An 18,926-nucleotide genomic window follows, 5' to 3' on the forward strand; every position below is an offset into this window, starting at 1 on the left:
TCTAGAGCGAAAAAGTGTACACTTTGCATATATCAGATGTTACAAAATTAATATTTTAAATATTTTGAAAATATGTTTTGTTGTGCAAATTCTGGAAAAAATATTTTAATATGTAAAAACACATTTAAAAGACATTTCACAATATGTCTTTGACATCTTGTGCACAATTGGTACCTTTCACTTGGCTACAAAGAATGTACAGAAATACGATCCCATCCCCTATAGATTCAGCATCAGGAGTAGATAATTTGTTAAAGATGTGTGGTTGTGAGGTTGTACATTACAACTCCGCTAGGGGTGATTTCTTTAGAAGTGCTAGTTTCTCAGAGTAAACAGAAGTGCGGCAAAATGACAAAGTACCATATGGAGGGTGTAAATGCACAACACGATCGAATTTAAACACGACATGTACGCTTAATGATGTGTTAAATACTGAAAGGGGAGGGCTGTACTGCACTGTACTTTGTGAGATAACGATAAACCAAACGATATAGAGTTGTGTCTGCTTCTGGTCGGCTTTAAAATGGCTAGACGAAAAGAAAGGGTTTGCTTGTTTATAATCCTGGCGATATGTGTTTTTATCGTAGTTATTGTCATTATTATGCGTGGCTTAAGAGAGCGATGCTCCGACGGACTTTACAAACATGCAGCAGTCGCGGCGGATTCAGAGACATGTTCAAAAATCGGCCGGTGAGTGATGATAATAGTACACTGAATTGCTATGTAATGTGTATAAATGTGCTCTTTATTTGTAATAAACAAAATGCATGCTTAATAATACAATTTACTTTTAGTTAGGCTTATAAAACTTACAAAAGACTTTTGAACTATACTGATTGGTCTTATTTTAACCAATCACTCGTTCTTCTGGTGTCAAAAGTGAAAACTGAATGATGTGAAATATTAATATTTCTTAAATAGTGTATATAATTAGGTCTGCTGTAATCCAATAGATAGTTGGGTCGGGTAAATTTCAGGACATGGATGGCTAGAGAGGTGAAACAGGTTGAATGTAGTACACAGAAACTGTAGGTTAATTAGGTGAAGTATCTTCATAGACTAGTAATCCTCTTGACACCAATCTCTGTCTTCCTCCAAGGGTCCCTTACTCAAAACAAGTAGTGTTACATTCCTCAAGGTTAACGACTTTTTGGGATGCACCTTAGACATGTCTTTGAAATGTCAGTCGTATCCTAAATACAATAATAAAATGCAGGAAAAATAAAGTCTTTACACAAAGTCATAAATAATAACTTACTTCCCATCATTTGTCACGCTATCCAATATTTTCCTCCTAGAGATATACTGCAGTCAGGCGGATCAGCGGTAGATGGCGCCATTGCTACTTTGCTGTGCACGTCAATCATAAATCCTCAAAGTATGGGCATTGGTGGAGGATCTATATTCACAATAATGGAGAAAGGAGGTGAGGTTTTAATGTAACTACTAGGATTTTGATGAAGCATTGATCACAAAACTTAATGTAATAAGACATCTTAATATTATATCCATGTGTTTGTTCTTCAGGCAAAGTGAGAATCATCAGTTGCAGAGAAACTGTCCCAAAAGTTGTTAAGTCGAACCTTCTTGCAGAATGTTCAGGAACGTTTCAGCCGATGTCAGGTGATGGGGTGTTTAAGTCCTTTACAGTGATGCCAGATCTGCATAGCAAAAGCAGCCCTATGGCCAATCAAATTAATCCAAAACTATCCCAGTGACTCTAGCCCAAATACCAAAATGCAAATGTGCCACTCCTGTACCTAAAATACATATTTTACAGTCACTGTTATGTATACATGCAATTTGATATTGAAAATCACTGTTAAATAATAAAGCCACCTTACATTAAGACAGCAGATGAACAAAACATTTTACATGCACAAAAACAGAGATTTGGCAACACGGGTTCTTTTCTTTATCCTTGTGTTATTCAACAACTGGACATTGTCAGCACAGTGTCAAGATGTACCTCCAATCTAAAATTGTTTCATTCCCCAAACGTTCCGCTAACGGTTTTCAGAACGTTACATTACATAAGTTTCTTAGTAAAACGTTCTCCCAACGTTAGCATAACAGATTTCTGATAGAAAAGCAGTTTATTGCATTCCCTAATGACATTCAAATAATATCAACACAGCATTACACTACACAACACATTTAAAACATGTTAACTCTTGTACAAAAGACTAGATAACTTTAATTGAATCAGGTTATATGCTTTGTTTGGCACATTCTCAAATCAAACAGGTTTACAAACATGTAAATGAATCATGCTGTCATTAAGGTAAAAGGTGGAAAGAAATTCTAGGGAAGTAATTCGGAAAATTATTTTTAACCCAACCTTGCACTCGAATTGTACTGTTAGTATTAAATAAGAATGGAAACAATAGAAGCGCTTTAACTACTTGTTTAGACTTGTATGCCTTCTGTATATAATGACTCTAGTGACGGTTTCAGCAGTAACAACATAAACAAGCGGCTTTCGTGGTCATCACGTAACTTCCGGTAAACTCCGCTACGAATAAATAACAACAAAGTCCTTTGAATGTAGTTTATTTATACAACAAGCAAATTAAATAACACCTAGATTACCTAGGAAACCAAAACATTTGTTATTTTCGACGAGGTATTTGTTCAAGAGTTCAGTTTAGCAACCAGTCAGATCATTAAAAAAACCTCAAACTAGAAGTAAAGTTCGGACCGTATCGCGTCACCGCACGTGCGTCCGATGAAACGGTCTATATTATGTGCATTTACACCTCTTTTGCCTCCGTTCACACTTCTTGCTCCTTTTTCTCTGTGTAGGTGCTCAGTGGATTGGTGTTCCCATTGAGATTCGTGGCTATGAGCGAGCACATAAACTTTACGGACGCCTGCCGTGGGCCAGTTTATTTGAGCCCACTATAAAGATGGCTAGAGAGGGCGTCCCTGTTGGAGATGTGCTCGCCCGATTTCTGCCAGTTCTTTTGAAGGAGAACCCAGAATCACCACTACGGTAACACGTATAACCACATTTAGACTTACTTAAAGGAATATTCCATTTTCTTAAAAGAAAAATCCAGATAATTTACTCACCACCATGTCATCCAAAATGTTGATGTCTTTCTTTGTTCAGTCGAGAAGAAATTATGTTTTTTGAGGAAAACATTGCAGGATTTTTCTAATTTTAATGGACTTTAATAGAGCCCAACATTCAATACTTAAAGGAATAGTCTACTCATTTTCAATATTAAAATATGTTATTACCTTAACTAAGAATTGTTGATACATCCCTCTATCATCTGTGTGTGTGCACGTAAGCGCTGGAGCGCGCTGCTACGCTTCGATAGCATTTAGCTTAGCCCCATTCATTCAATGGTACCATTTAGAGATAAAGTTAGAAGTGACCAAACACATCAAAGTTTTTTCTATTTAAGACGAGTAGTTATACGAGCAAGTTTGGTGGTACAAAATAAAACGTAGCGCTTTTCTAAGCGGATTTAAAAGAGGAACTATATTGTATGGCGTAATAGCACTTTTGGGAGTACTTCGACTCAGCGCATTAACACCCTCCCTCTCCCATTATGAGAGTGAGAAGGGGAGCGGACTTTTCAGGCGAGTCGGAGTGCTCCCAAAAGTGCTATTACGCCATAAAATATAGTTCCTCTTTTAAATCCGCTTAGAAAAGTGCTACGTTTTATTTTGTACCACCAAACTTGCTCGTATAACTACTCGTCTTAAATAGGAAAAACGTTGATGTGTTTGGTCACTTCTAACTTTATCTCTAAATGGTACAATTGAATGAATGGGGCTAAGCTAAATGCTATCGAAGCGTCGCAGCGCGCTCCAGCGCTTACGTGCACGCACACAGATGATAGAGGGATGTATCAACAATTCTTAGTTAAGGTAATAACATATTTTAATATTGAAAATGAATAGACTATTCCTTTAACACTTAACAGTTTTTTTCAACGGAGTTTCAAATGACTATAAACAATCCCAAACGAGGCATAAGGGTCTTATCTAGCAAAACGATTGTCATTTTTGACAAGAAAAATAACAAATATACACTTCCAAACCACAACCTCTCATCCAGATCCGGTCGTGATGCGACAGCGCGACCCCACGCAATACGCCATCACGTCAAGAGGTCACAGAAGAGAACGCGAAACTCCGCCCCAGTGTTTACAAGTGTGTTGAAAGAGGACCGTTCCTACGTTGTTGTATGTCAACTGATACTAATTAATGGCTTTGTGTCAGTTTATTGTTTACAATGGTCCGCAAATGTGCGTTTTATATATGTAACACGTGACCTTCCTACATCACTATGCATTTACGTTAGGTCGCGCTGGACCGGACCTGGACGAAAAGTTGTGGTTTAAAAGAGCATATTTGTTATTTTTCTTGTCAAAAATGACAATCGTTTCGCTAGATAAGACCCTTATGCCTCGTTTGGGATTGTTTATAGTCCTTTGAAACTCCGTTGAAAAAAACTGTTACGTGTTGAGTTAAGTGTTAATTGTTGGTGTCTATTAAAGTCCATTAAAATGAGAAAAATCCTGCAATGTTTTCCTCAAAAAACATAATTTCTTCTCGACTGAACAAAGAAAGACTTCAACATTTTGGATGACATGGTGGTGAATAAATTATCTGAAAAATAATATTTTCTGTCTTCGCTTGTTTCCTTTTAGGCAGTTATTCCAGAATGAACAAGGGAAACTGTTAGAAAAGGGAGACATTGTTAGATTTGAGAAACTAGCAGATACTTATGAGACTATTGCAAAACACGGAGCAGATGCTTTCTATGCTGGAGACACTGGAAAAGACTTAGTCAGTGATATACAAGCAGCAGGTATGTAGAAATGTATTCCTTTGTGGTTGTGACATCTTATTAAGGTTGGCTTTGATTATTTAAAATGTATGTCGGGTCCTAAGGGAGAACTGGGGCGAAAGTAACACGGATCGAAAGTAACAAAGCAACTATATTTGCATTCCGAACTATGACAACATCTTTAGCACACAACTCTTAGCAGAGCTGTCAAATATCACGTTATTTACTGACCGTTTTGCGCGTGTAGGTCCAGAAAGCTGTTTTCAACTATAATAAGTAAATTCCTAAAGCAGTCATTTTTTTCTTATAACACTTTGTAATTCATGTCGTTTTAACTCGTTTCATGTGTTACAGTACTGATCAATCTGCACCTGGTATTGATAGACCACACTTGTGAGTTATTGACCATAGCAATATCTCTGTCTTAAACATTAACTTTTAAAATGAAGTTTTTCTGTAAAATGATACTTTCGCCCCTGCTCTCCCGTATATACCTAGAATTCTTGGTATTTCACAGTTTATTTACCACAAATTTTGTTTTGTGTTTAAGGTGGGACAATTTCTTTGGAGGACTTGAAGTCTTCCAAGGTGTACGAATCAGATGCCTGGGAAGTCCCTTTAGGACATTATGACATGTACTTCCCGCCTCCACCAGCAGGGGCTGCTATACTTAGCTTCATACTCAACATCATGCTAGGTAGGTAAACAAATTAACCTATTTATTATCCTTTATTAAAGAGCACCTATTGTCCGATTCATGTGTTTAAATTTCCTTTGGTGTGTAAGTGTGTATTATTACATGTTAATGATATGCAAAAGGTACAAATCCCAAAGTAAACGATGACGTAAATCGCTTTTCTTGGACTACAACAAACACACGGATTGTAGGCAACAGTTTACTTTTTGCGATTGGTGTTGTAGTAAAGACCGACATTATCGTAATTCCTTCCACTTCGGACTCACAACCTGTAAGTTAACTTCTGTTAGCAACCGAATCTTTCAAACATGGTAAGGAGTGTCACATTTACGGCTGACATCAGAGGTATTCAGACCAATCACAACGTACAGATTAGCTGGCCAATCAGGGACAGAGCTTTTCAAATCTGTGCATTTCAGGAAGAAAGTAAAATCTGGAACTACAAAAATGTACAGTATTTAGAAAATAATGTGTTTTTTTAACCATAAACCACACAAACACATTGTATTATACTAAATACACAAAATAACGTTGTTATTTAGCAAACAAATAGGGGCTCTTTAATGGTGCGCACTGCATACTCAAGGCAAGCTTCACTATTACTATTGCGAATACTTAGGGTTACAAATTTAAAGTCTAAGTATTAAACTTAATCCCGTTTCTTTACCTAAATAAGGAGTTTTCAAACATTTTTGTCAGCTGAACCCCCTTGACCTAAAATGTATTTAATAAGTACCCCATGAGATTTTGTAAATATTTCAATAATAGCACATTAGCATTGTTTAACAACAAAAAAAATTAATTCATTTTAAAGTTTTTATCAGTGGTATTTTACATATATTCTGCTATTGGATCTTTATATGGTATTTTTTTCCACATAAAACGTATCTATCCATTTTTCATGACTTCTCAGTTTTCTTATATATTGTTTTGTAATTGTCAGGACATTAAGAATAAACAAATAAAATATATTGTTTGTTGGCAAGGTTTATTTATTTATTTATAATTTATACATTTATTAATTGTAAAATAAAGCAATAAACCCTGCGAAGCAGTGGGTTACCAGTGCATTTTATAACAGCTAAGGGGCTTTGTTAGGCATGACGTGAAGCGGAGTTGAACAGAGCGCAGTTCACAATCAACACAGACGCAGCAAAGACACAATGAAAATATAATTTAAGACTGTGGTGTTTATTTTTATAAATCAACATTCATCTAAAATATACATTAACATTTATATCGTGCAACTGTTGAAGTGATGATCAAATATGCTTGGAAGCATGCTTAACTTCAGAATGAAGAACCAGAATGAGACGTTTTATAATATAATTTTTTGAACTGATGAAGTTCACAAACCCCAGTTTATGAATTCCTGACCAAGATGATGATAAATGAGTTTCTAAACTGTTACACTAATTAATTTTTTGTACTTTTCAGGTTATAACCTAAGCCCAGAATCTCTTCAAGGAAAAGAAAACATTTTAACATACCACCGTTATGCAGAAACCTGTAAATTTGCCAACGGACTCAAAAAGTTCATAAAAGATCCCAACTTTGCTTCACAAACGGTACGCTTTGCATTAAGAAAGTAACTTGTTTTAGATTAACTTTTTGCACTGTTGTCAGTAAAATAGACATGATGCCACACATCAGGCTTTGCTTGAGTAACATTACAGTCATTAACCTCTCTGCAGTCACTGGTGTAATCTGCTATAATGACTTAAGTGCTATGTTCAGGGGATCATTACAGCAGGCATCGGAGTACAGCACAGCACAGTAGCACATTGACGCTGGTTACCCACTGGTAGAGTCACACATAAAGTGATGCATTAGATAATTAACCCAGTCTTCTTCTTTAACTTGAATAGGAAGCAGTGGAGATTATTCAGAAGCATTTTGCTGACAAAGTGAGAGCAAAAATCAACCCTGACCGCACTCATGATATCAGCTACTACAACGTGACTCCATTCCTGGATTCACACGGCACGACTCATGTGTCTGTGCTGGCTGAGGATGGTATGGCTGTCTCTGTGACCAGCACTATTAACTACATGTATGTGGTCTTATCTTACACTCAAGATATGCTTCATAGGAACTCAAGTACCAGATGTTTATCTGATGATCCAATTTGTTACACTAGTGATATAGATTATTGCATTGCATAGTTTTAGTATCTAGCTGAACACTGCTTTTGAATTGTCAGGTAATATTAGCATAATAAGTGCATTCACATTTATTTCAATCTTTGACATGACCTTCTCAGTCAATATAAATATGTACATCAAGGTTATATTATCACTTAATGTTCTTTACAGTATGTAGGATGATTTTATGTAGAAAACACAAAAAATGTATAGCTGTGATGAAATGATTAAAGGTCCCGTTCTTTCTGTGTTTTAGAAACTTGGATTGTGTTTACAGTGCGCAATATAACGTGTTCATGTTTCACGTGTAAAAAACGTGTTTTACTTATCTGTATAGCGCTGTTTTCACTGTCCTAAAATGGGCTGTCGTTCTTGTTCTATGAAGTCCCTCCTTCAGAAATACGTATCGAGTTCTGATTGTGTAGTTTGTTTAGTGTGCTGTGATTCGATAGCAGCTTAGCTTAGCAAAGCCGTTTGAGCCAAAGCTAGCGACTAACGTATTCCTGTGGGCGGAGTTTAGTCAAAAACTGTTCTAGTGATGTCATTAAAGCAGGAAGTAGAGGACTGTAGTTCAAACCGGCCATTTGTTGTAGGCTTTGAAAGGCGAATTCTGTTAAAGAAAATATATCGCCTGGCAGTGAACTTTAAGCTTTAGCATTTTTCGGTTATAATTAATGCTTTAACAGCAACATTAAAAATTAACTAAAGTTTGAAAAATGGGATCAGGAAGAACGTGACCTTTAACTTTGATTTATTTCATATAGCAAAAGATGACAGATTTATAGTATTTTGTAAAAGAAAATGTCAGTTTAGCTTTTGGTCTACCCTACAGTTTGGTAACAACATCTGGGATTGTCCAAAACGATTTGTTTCTCTCTTCTCAGATTTGGATCCAGAGTTTTCTCACCCAAAACAGGCATCCTCCTCAACAATGAACTTGTGGACTTCTGTGGGAAATCAGATCAAATTTATCCTGGTAATAACTCACAAAACAATATAGGAATGAAATTTTCTGTCAGCCGACATATGGTACTTAAAGGGATAGTTCACACATTCACTAACCCTCATGTTGTGTTAACCCCTAGTGTAATTTTTTGTTCTTTGGAAAGCAAATGCAGATTTTGTATTTTTCAAAGTGTTGCCTCTTTTTCAGTGCACATTATCTGTATCTGAACCACTGATCTATATAAATGACTGGATTGTGGATAGAATGCTTAACATAAAACGAGAAGTGAAGCCACCATAGAGTTCAAGCCACATCTTGCTATACCCAACGGGCAGAGGGCATCATTGGCTTTCTCATGATTTACAGCTAAATTTACCTGGTTTACAGCGTATCAGTCCCACAAGGATTTTTTTAGGATATGTGCATGTAAATGATGTTTACTGCTGATGCTATTTGCAATGTTTATGTTAAAACACGCAGGATAAGAGATTTATAGAAACATTAAGGTGAGTGTGTCTGCTGCATTCTGTTGTAATGACACAGGTGTAAATTAAGTTTTACGACATTATGATCATACACAGTCAGAGTTTTTTCTCTGAAAAGTAAACTTATATTCTATGACTTTTTATAAGCATAGCTGCATCGAAATTGGGTTTGGGTAAAACGTTTGAAAATACATGCCATTAACATTGTTAACGCATTTAGGACATAGCATAATCACAAAATCAGCAAATTATTGCATGCACATAGTACTTAAAGGAACAGATTGTGGCCAAAACTGGTACTGCAATCACACAACTGGTGGCCAATACACAAAATGACAACATAAACGTCAGTTAAGGGCTGCAACTGCACTTTTTCAATGACAATATCCTGGCCGGACCACTGTTGTCAGTGATATAAATATTTGAAATAAAAATGATTTCTTAATGTCTAGTAACATATCAGGGCCATTTTATGATTAATTGATATAAATTTCTTACATACTGTTCCTTTAAGGCATGATTATTTATTTAGATTTCACTAAAAATGCATATTCTCACCGTTTAAAGGACAAGTTCGGTATTTTACACTTAAAGCCCTGTTTTCAGATTGTTTATGATGAAATAGAACGGTTTTGACTGAAATTTGGACATATGATGCTGGCCCGAGAATTTTTGGGTGTTTGTTGTATCACCTCCAACCTCTACAATGGGTGTATAGGTGCACTGAAACAATCCTTCCGAAAAATGCATTAAAAGACGTGAAACTCACCGAGTGGTCAGGGGTGTTCACTGATATGCTCACACAAAAATCGCTGCAAAAGATGCTTTCCAACAGCTGTTTTAGCATTCGTTGTAAATTGTGGACCTATTTTTTAAACGCCTCACACCCGTATATTCTTCCGCTTAGAGCTTGAATAATAGACACTCCGGCCCAGTTGGTGGCGATAATCCGCCTTTGCCAATTGCAAGAATAGAGGCTGAATCCCAAACCGCCTACTTCCATACTATATAGTACGCAAAGTAGCGCTTTTTACATACTATATAGTATGGAAGTAGGCGGTTTGGGATTCAGCCAGAAACAACGTTCCCGGCGCGGAGTAATACCGTACCTCACAGCACATCTAATACAAGTCAATGGAGTTGGACAAAAACTACAATAAAACCTGTTGGAATGCGTCTTTTGCAGCGATTTTTATCAGTGAACACCCCTGACCACTCAGTGAGTTTCACGTCTTTGTAAACGAAAGTTTAATGCATTTTAGGAAGGATTGTTCCTGTGCACCTATACAGCCATTATAGAGGTCGGAGGTGATACAATAAACCCCCGAAAATTCTCCGGCCAGCATCATATGTCCAAATTTCACTCAAAACCGTTCCATTTCATCATAAACAATCTGAAAACAGGGCTTTAAGTATAAAATACTGAACTTGTATTTTAAAAGTAAATGGACGTTTGCGTTGTAATAATCTACAGTGAGACTTCAGATATAAAAACTGAGACTGGTAAAGTAGTGTTTTATCATTAAGATCTGATAGCATCCTATTCATTTAATATAACCAATATGGCAGTGCTGTGGCTTCACAATTGTCATGTCATGTGCAATCCAGTCATTTATATAGATTGGAGATCTAAACTCTTGTTTAGGCAATTTTAGGATGTTTACTTTTAAATAATGTGCAACAGTGAAATACACAACAAAAAAATAGTAAAGGAGGAAATGTCTTCAGGACACTTCAAATACACAAGTCGAGGAATTATTTAAAGGGGTCATATGATGAAAATGTTAGCACTGCCACCCTGCAGGTGTGAGCAAAAACAGGTCATTGAAATTTGGCTTTCATTATGATGTCATAAGGATATCTTATTAGAATAATACCGCCTCCTTAATCTGAACTCTCCAACCACTGCACTGCCGTTTAGTGCAGAGAGAAAGAGAGAGAAAAGAAGGACTTGACAGCACAATTGAGTTGAATTACAACAAACCACCATCATTGTGATCAGTGTTTGCACTTTATCCGCTCATTTGCATTTTAAAAAACACACCCAAAACGACACATTTTTGGACTTGACAGCACAATAGAGTTTCAATTACAACAAACCACCATCATTGTGATCAGTGTTTGCACTTCATCCGCTCATTTGCATTTTAAAAAACACACCCAAAACGACACATTTTTGCTCAAACCTACAAAGTGGCAATGCTAACATTTTCATCATATGACCCCTTTAAAGCTCCACTATGTGGCTCTTTAGCGGCATCTAGTGGTGAGATTGTGCATTGCAACCAAAAGCTGAGTCCACAGTTTACCCCTCCTTTCGAAACACATAGAGAGAACTACAGTAGCCGCCACAGGACAAATATGTCGTTGTCTGAGACAACATAATGACAAAACATGCTATATAGAGCAGTTTGTCCATTTAGGGCTACTGAAGAAATATGGCAGCACAAAATGGCGACTTCCGTTTAAGGGGACCCGCGGCTTTTGTAGATAAAACAGCTCAATCTAAGGTAATAAAAACAATACAGTTTATTATGCAAGGTCTTACACCACTGATAATATAGTTGTGTATATTACCTTGCATTTCGGTTAAGAGATCCTCTAAAAGTTACACAATGCACCTTTAACAGTTTGGAGTCATTTTGAAGCTTAAAGGGTTTTCTGGTTATTATGGGAGTGCATGGTGACCCCCAAACAACACTTAAAAAAAATCTGCATTTGGGTTCTGAAGAACAACAAAAGAATTAAAGGTGAGTAATGATACAGTTTTAACTTTTGTGTGAATTATCCCTTTAAAATGCACAAGTATGTGTTTGTGTGTGTGTGTGTCATATAAAGGGGAGCAGCCACCTTCCTCCATGTCTCCAGTAATCCTCTACTCCCCATCTGAGAAGCACACAGTGGTCATAGGGGCATCAGGGGGAGGCATGATAACAACCGGTCTGGCACTGGTGAGTTAAACCTGTTGTTTAAGTTGTACCAGATAAAATTGCCAAAATTATATTTGAATCACAGCCTTTCATTGGTCAGACAAACAAATAGTCCAACGACCCCTTACTTAAAGGTGCATTATGTAACTTTGAGAAGAATCTCTTGACAGAAATGCAATATAATATACATAACCATATTATCAGTGGTTTATAAAGACCTTACAAAATGAACTATTGTTATTATTACCTTAGAATGAGCTGTTTTTATTTACATACACCATTTGTCCCCTACTTACACCCCCGGAAAGTACTGTAGCTTCTCATTGCATTTCAAAATTGAGGTTTGTTGCAATCTTACCACTATATGCCGCTAAAACTCCCACATTACACCTTTAAATTAAGCTGCAGATTGCAATTCTGATTGATGTTGCTAATGGTGCAGGAAGCAGGCGCTTTGACATATTGAATATGTTTTAAACTCTGAACCAGACCCTTATGAACTTCCTGTGGTTTGGCAAGAACCTTGAAGATTCAATCGCTGCCCCTGTGGTGTATGTGGACTCCAAAAACGTTCTCAACTTTGAGCCCTCCTTTGACAAGGTAAATAGATCAAAGCTGTACTATGTGTCTAAATACCAAGTGCATTTCTTTAAACTGCTCCCATTTCTTTTCAACCCCAGGAAGTCATAGAGGCACTTAACAAGACTGGACACAAGTTTAAATTCCCACAGATATTTTATAATGTGGTTAATGCAGTATCAAAGGAAAACAACTGCATAGAGGCCGTATCTGACTTAAGGAAAATGGGAAAAGCTGCAGGCTACTGACCTGAAGTGCAGCTGGAGACTCATATACTCAGCTTGATCCATCTATACTCGGTGTTTGGAGTATGTGAATGTTAAGGATGATCAATGTGACCCAGTGTGTGAAAACCCTAGAGTCATTTTTGGTGATTTACAGTTTCCACATAAAAACATCTTACATAATTGTAAATCTTGATATCTTTAATATTGACTGAGTTAAGGTCATAACAAAGATTGAAGTAAATTACTGAAAACAAACGTTGATGTTCAAAATTTCATAATTTTACACAGACAGGGTCACAAATATATACTTCCCATACAGATCATATAAATGTATAATATTGTGAAAATGTTTAATGGATTGGAAGTACTCACACACATGTATATACTGTATATGTAGTACTGTCTTTATATAAAGTAGGCAAATGCTTTTTTCTAATAGTTTGCATATAGGGAGAAATGAAAACATACTTGAAAGCAGTGTTTGAGTTTTTACACTCACCATATTGTCTGGAAAATGTTAATTTTGTGCAGTCTAACTGAGCAGACTAATTTATCTTTTTTTAAAGCTGTGACGGGGACAGTAATATCTGCCTCCAATGTTTCTCCTCAGCAGGTATAATAATTTCGTTCCTATTTTTTGTTGTTATGAAAGAACTAGAAGATATGAAGCAGCCTTTATACGAGTAACAATAAATGTTTTACAAAACTTCTTTTTTGTGTCTCATTTTTGTGGGTCCGGATTTTGATTATAAAAGTTTATGATTATAAAATTGCAGGTACATTTTGGGGCAGCTTTTTTCAAATGGTTATATTTTTTATTTTAATAAGATGGTAATCATTTTCATGGATCACCAAATGTTACAGGCCATTTTTTGTATAAGTGTTTTAAAGAGCACCTTTTGTCCGTTTCACGTTTTTACATTCCCTTTGGTGTGTAAGTGTGTATTAGTACATGTTAACAATATGCAAAAGGTACAAACCCCAAAGTAAACGATGGCGCGAGTTATCGTCTCCAACATAATTCTCTTTTCTTGGACTACAACAAACACATGGATTGTAGGCAAAAGTTTACTTCCTGGGATTGGTGACGTAGAGAAGACGATATTATCATAATTCCTCCTGCTTTGGACTCGCAGCCTGTAAGTTAACTCAACAGAGCTACAAAAATGTACGGTATGTGTAAAATAATGTGTTATTTTAAACCATAAACCATGTCATCATCATACAGTCTACTTGCTTGTCGTACCCAAGTTTAAACGATCCATGTCGCACAGTGTGATAATGTAATGATCTTATAGAAGTGCAAAAATCCTGCAGTGTATCCCGGGCTTTATAGACAGGTTTATCGGACGCACAGGCGTTGTCGCGGTTATGCACCTGAACCGTAGTGAACTTCCTGTCCATATTTACCTGACTAGTGGCTAAACTGAAACAAATACCTTGTTTTTGATAAAGACGAAGATGGACGACGAGCTCTTCATGCGCGAATAAAGCGAGTAAACTCAAAATGTTCAAGTGGCAAACTAGACATGGTAGACGCGAATTTGACGTCAACATTTTGAGTTTACTCGCTTCATTTCACTGCGCATGAAATTCTAGTCATTGTGACATTCACGCGAACATTCGCGTCATGGGAGGGGCTTCTACACCTCCACTGGCTTTCTGTAATCATGTCACTACTAGTGCAAGCTCCTGATTGGTTAACGCGGCACGCTTTTCCATCAAAGATAAAAATTTTCAACTTGCGCGTTTCCCGCGGTAACACTCACTTCGCGCCATTCGTGTGAACAACGTGCAAATGAGGCGGAATCGCGTCTACCATTCTGCGCTAAATGCCTCATTCGCGCGGCGAGACCTCCTTTACATTGACAACATTGAAATCACTCACGCTTGATGCCTCTACCGCGGCTGGTCTGAACGCAGCATTATGCTATGTACACACCAAACGCGGGGCATTGCGTTACTCGCTCTCGATTCCTCGTGGGATTTAACTTCGTGTCACGTGAATTTTTCGCGCTAAATCTCCAACCGGAGGTACTTACACACTTCTTTACACCCGAGAAGCACTTCCAGCATTTTTCTGCTTTTTGTATGTGAATTTTTCGCTCGAGTTCAATATTTTCATCTTGGGCGAAGATGTGATTGAGGCAAATAGCACATTTTCGTGGTAAACGCGCCGCCTATATTGCATCATTCGCATTGCTCCACGCGTGGACGCGTCTGATCGTGTCTTTGCATTGACTTTGTATGTAATCTATTCACGCAAATTGTTAAATTCGGGTCTGTAAACCCACAGTTAGATATGATTTATGAGCGAAGGTATTTTACTTGTCATTTATTTCCTGTAGGGGTTCAATCTTTAGCTGGCTGGCAGGGGATGCCACTGGCAAGTCACATGACTCTGTTGTTAATAGACTTGTTCGACCTCATGTGGCGCCGCAAAAACCAACAGGTGGAAATTTAATGTAAATAAAGTTATGTTTTCCCTTTTTACACATTTTCATTGAGTTTTTAGTGAGAAATTAGTATTGTAGTTTTTGATTATGTGATTAGTTCACAAAGGTGCTCTCTGTTTATATTTCAAACTGAATTCCATTAAGCTGCCTATGAAGGCTGTCCGAATTCGTTACGTTGCCCGGAGCTGCCTTTATGGCCTCAAGAGGCAACGAGGCATCAGCTACTTAAAGCGTAACTAAACCCCTGTTCAGAGTCTGACTCCGCCCACTGTTAATATTTGAAAAATGCAAGAAAAGTGGGCAGATCCCAACAGAGATAGAGGGGACGAACTAAGCTCGTACCAAGTTTGTGGTGGTGAGATCGTAACAAGGGCGTGGTGAGCTTGAACCTGCTTACCTCACGAGTTACTTTTTGGACCAAACATCCAATAGGAAAATTCAACTGCAGTCGCCACCGTTCAACCTGAAGCACTCAGACGTTTTTGCACCATATATTGTAGTATTGACACATTTTATATCCAAATGTCAAAGAACTTACTAAAATCAATGAACAGCACGAATAAAGCCCCATTCTTACAGATCATTAACTAAAAAAGTTGGTTTAGGGTTTTGGACGCAGCCTATGTGGAAGTCTACTGAAAGTTGTGTTTAGTCCACAAAAGCCATTTGTTTAAGTTGTTTCTGCTGAAACCGTCATGATTTGTCTGAATTAGTCAGTGTCAATTCCGTTACTTTTAAACTCTATAGTTTTATCCACTGCGGGACAAAAATCGGTATCTGAATTCCTTTTCAATTAAATTTGCAATTAAATTCTGTTAAAACATGTTTTACTGATGTACAATAAGAGCATACACAACATTATTGATTCTGTGGATTGTTGACAATCAAGGATCTTGGCATCTCTCAGTAGGACTGAAGTGTGCAGACGGATAGCTCAGCTGCTTACCAATGGTTTTTCCACAGCACAAGGCCTGCATTTCCTTATAATTAACATTCAAAGTGTTGAAAACAGGATCTGTCTGACTCATGAAACTGCGCAGCTAGATCCCATCTTAGGAAGTGGATTAACTTCAGCATCACCATAGATAAGACAAACAGAGCATTATGAGTTCTCATTTTGGAGCCCAAGAATAAATGCTGTCCATCACTTGGCCTAAGTAGTTAGGATAACTTTAGTGCCAGGAAGCAAACGCGGGAAGCCTGCAGTCTGTGCAGTCAAAACCCCAGCGATTAACAATTCAAGTCCACGGGGATGCTTTAGTCCTGAATCTGCCTGCTGGTACCCAAATTTTTCTCACTTTCATTGAGCCTTTATTTCATCCATCCTCGAGCTGAGACCATATGGACGCCCGAGGGTTTCCTGTCTGACAGTAGAATAATAGAAGCATCTCTTCTCAGCCCAAACGTATGTAAAAGTCATCCTAACCGTGAAGAGGAGACAAAACATCTGTCAGACGTTCGGATGTTGTCTTTTGTGCGTCAATCAGTGGACTTTTTTAGTTTTCAGTTCTTTCAAAGTATAATTGTAATCCTAAACTCTTTGACAGATCATTCATGACCCCTTTAGAATCTGTGTCTGTTCAACAAAGCTCTTTCACAATGAATTATGAGCATGCGACCTCTCTCCTGTCTGCAGCATTGTCTTGTTTTTTGCTTTCTTAAATACTTTAATTCTTTTGTTTTTCTGCAAGGTTAAATAAACACTTAAATTATGGAAATTACTCATAGACATCCTAAAGCAGTCATACTAGACTTTATGTATGCGTGTATTTGTCGTTCTGAGGGGAGCGGCTCATCAATTTGATCTCTGGCTTTGTCCAGTTGTGCTTGTCAGTAGAGAGAAAGGTCACGCAGTGTCATATTAGTTTTGTACTGGTCACAATGCTAAAGCAATAGAAAATCGCAGATCAGAGTTCACCAGACTTTAACTTTGCTAGCGACCTGCAAAATATCATTGCACGAGCCTGCGTTTCCAGTCTGCCGCATGCGTATGAATAGAAGTCAATGGAACAAAAAGTATAGTGTGACTGGCCCTTAACTCTTTCCCCGCCATTGACAAGTTATTAAGAGAAAACGATTCCCTGCCAATGACAAGTATTTCCGTCAATCCGTAATACCGCTATTATCCGTGTATGTTTTGAGGATCGCTCTGAATCTGATCTCTATCAAAAGTCCTTCATAAAAATGGAATTATCTCAGCTTTTTGCTCAGAATTTGGTGTTTTTGAACAAACCTACCCATATTTGAGAGGTGATTAGAAGAGAACTAATGAAGGTAAGATGAAATGTTTTATTTTTCGTCTGTTCTATTATTTGATATATTGTATGTTTATATATTTAAAGAAGAACATTTTCTGGAAGGCATTAAACTTTTGTGAAAATCATAAAAAATGCTGGTGCTGGCTGGCAACTTAAAAAAAAAATAAAATAACTATATGTTACCATAGGCTGCTGGGCTATATTACGGTGGTCCAATGGTGCACAACACAATGAAATTTAAAAAGCAAATATAGGTTCACAACACCACGACACAACAGAAATGCTCCTGACCAATAGGGGGCGCGTTTGGCATAAAATGCCTTAATTTTGTTGTGTTGTTAACTTAAGGTCATTTTTAAACCATAGATAGTGTGTAATGTTGCTATAATAGCATAAATAATACCTGTTAAATGATAATGCTCAAAGTTCACTGCCAGGCGATATATTTTCTTTAACAGAATTTGCCTTTCAAAGCCTACAGCGAACGGCCGGTTTGGACTACAGCCCGCTACTTCCTGCTTTAATGACGTCAGTAGAACAGTTTTTTGACTAAACTCCGCTCACAGGAATACTTCAGTCGCCAGCTAAGCTAACGGCAAGATAAGGTGCTATCGAATCACAACACAATAAACAAACTACACTATCAGAACTCATTATGTTTTTCTGAAGGAGGGACTTTATAGAACAAGAAAGACATCAGCCTGTTTTTAGGACAGTGAAAACAGAGCTATACAGATAAGTAAGTTGTGTGAAAAATACTGTGTTTTTTTTACACATGAAACATGAACTTGTTATATTGCGCACATTGTAAACACAATCAATGCTTCAAAACACAGAAAGAACGGGACCTTTAAATTTCATTGCATTGTGCATGATTGGGCCACCGTACTATTATGGCGTACATGTAAAAATCAATATAAAATACAAATACAAATATTTTGTGATATTAAAATATGTTATTTTATCTCAGCAGAGACAAATGTAACAAATTTAAGCATTGCTTACTAGGTATGTGATTATTCACTGAATATGCCTGCCATTTTTCAAAAGCAGAGCCGATTCTTTGGTTCACATGGCAGATTTATAAATTACATAAATTACATCTTCCATCATTAAGCAATTATAGTGCTTGCTATGAAAATTTATGAATGCATTTGTAAACAATGGACCAAAAAAGGTTTCATTAATGGCACAACAATAACCATGAGACATGAGAATAATGGATGTTAAAAAATATATATGAAAATGTATTTCGGACAAAGCGCTACACTTGTACACACATTACAGTGTTACATTGTGATGAACATAAACAGCTCTACATAACAGATGAAATCATACAACATTAAATTAGAGGATAACAATAGAAAAACATGGACTTTTGATAACTTTTCTGA

The 18,926-nt window shown here is 37.1% G+C and overlaps 1 protein-coding gene across 1 annotated transcript; it reads left to right on the top strand.

The window, feature by feature from the left end:
• The first annotated feature begins 8 nt into the window (after positions 1 to 8).
• ggt5a (gamma-glutamyltransferase 5a) lies at positions 9 to 13,501 on the top strand. The gene is made up of 12 exons (XM_055167223.2): positions 9 to 690; positions 1,299 to 1,426; positions 1,528 to 1,623; positions 2,806 to 2,995; positions 4,671 to 4,831; positions 5,361 to 5,507; positions 6,945 to 7,075; positions 7,376 to 7,560; positions 8,536 to 8,627; positions 11,921 to 12,033; positions 12,502 to 12,612; positions 12,693 to 13,501. Exons 1-12 carry the CDS (start codon positions 524 to 526, stop codon positions 12,837 to 12,839), a joined length of 1,668 nt encoding a protein of 555 aa, XP_055023198.2. The 5' UTR covers positions 9 to 523; the 3' UTR covers positions 12,840 to 13,501.
• The last annotated feature ends 5,425 nt before the right edge of the window (positions 13,502 to 18,926 follow it).

The sequence above is a fragment of the Misgurnus anguillicaudatus genome, chromosome 5 (assembly GCF_027580225.2).
Source record: "Misgurnus anguillicaudatus chromosome 5, ASM2758022v2, whole genome shotgun sequence".
In the NCBI taxonomy this organism is placed as follows: Eukaryota; Metazoa; Chordata; class Actinopteri; order Cypriniformes; family Cobitidae; genus Misgurnus; species Misgurnus anguillicaudatus.

Coding starts and splice junctions, on each gene's coding strand:
- ggt5a (XM_055167223.2), top strand. CDS start 524: ATGGCTAGACGAAAAGAAAGGGTTTGCTTGTTTATAATCCTGGCGATA. Junction 691..1,298: donor ACATGTTCAAAAATCGGCCG/GTGAGTGATGAT, acceptor TTTTCCTCCTAG/AGATATACTGCAGTCAGGCG. Junction 7,076..7,375: donor CCAACTTTGCTTCACAAACG/GTACGCTTTGCA, acceptor TAACTTGAATAG/GAAGCAGTGGAGATTATTCA.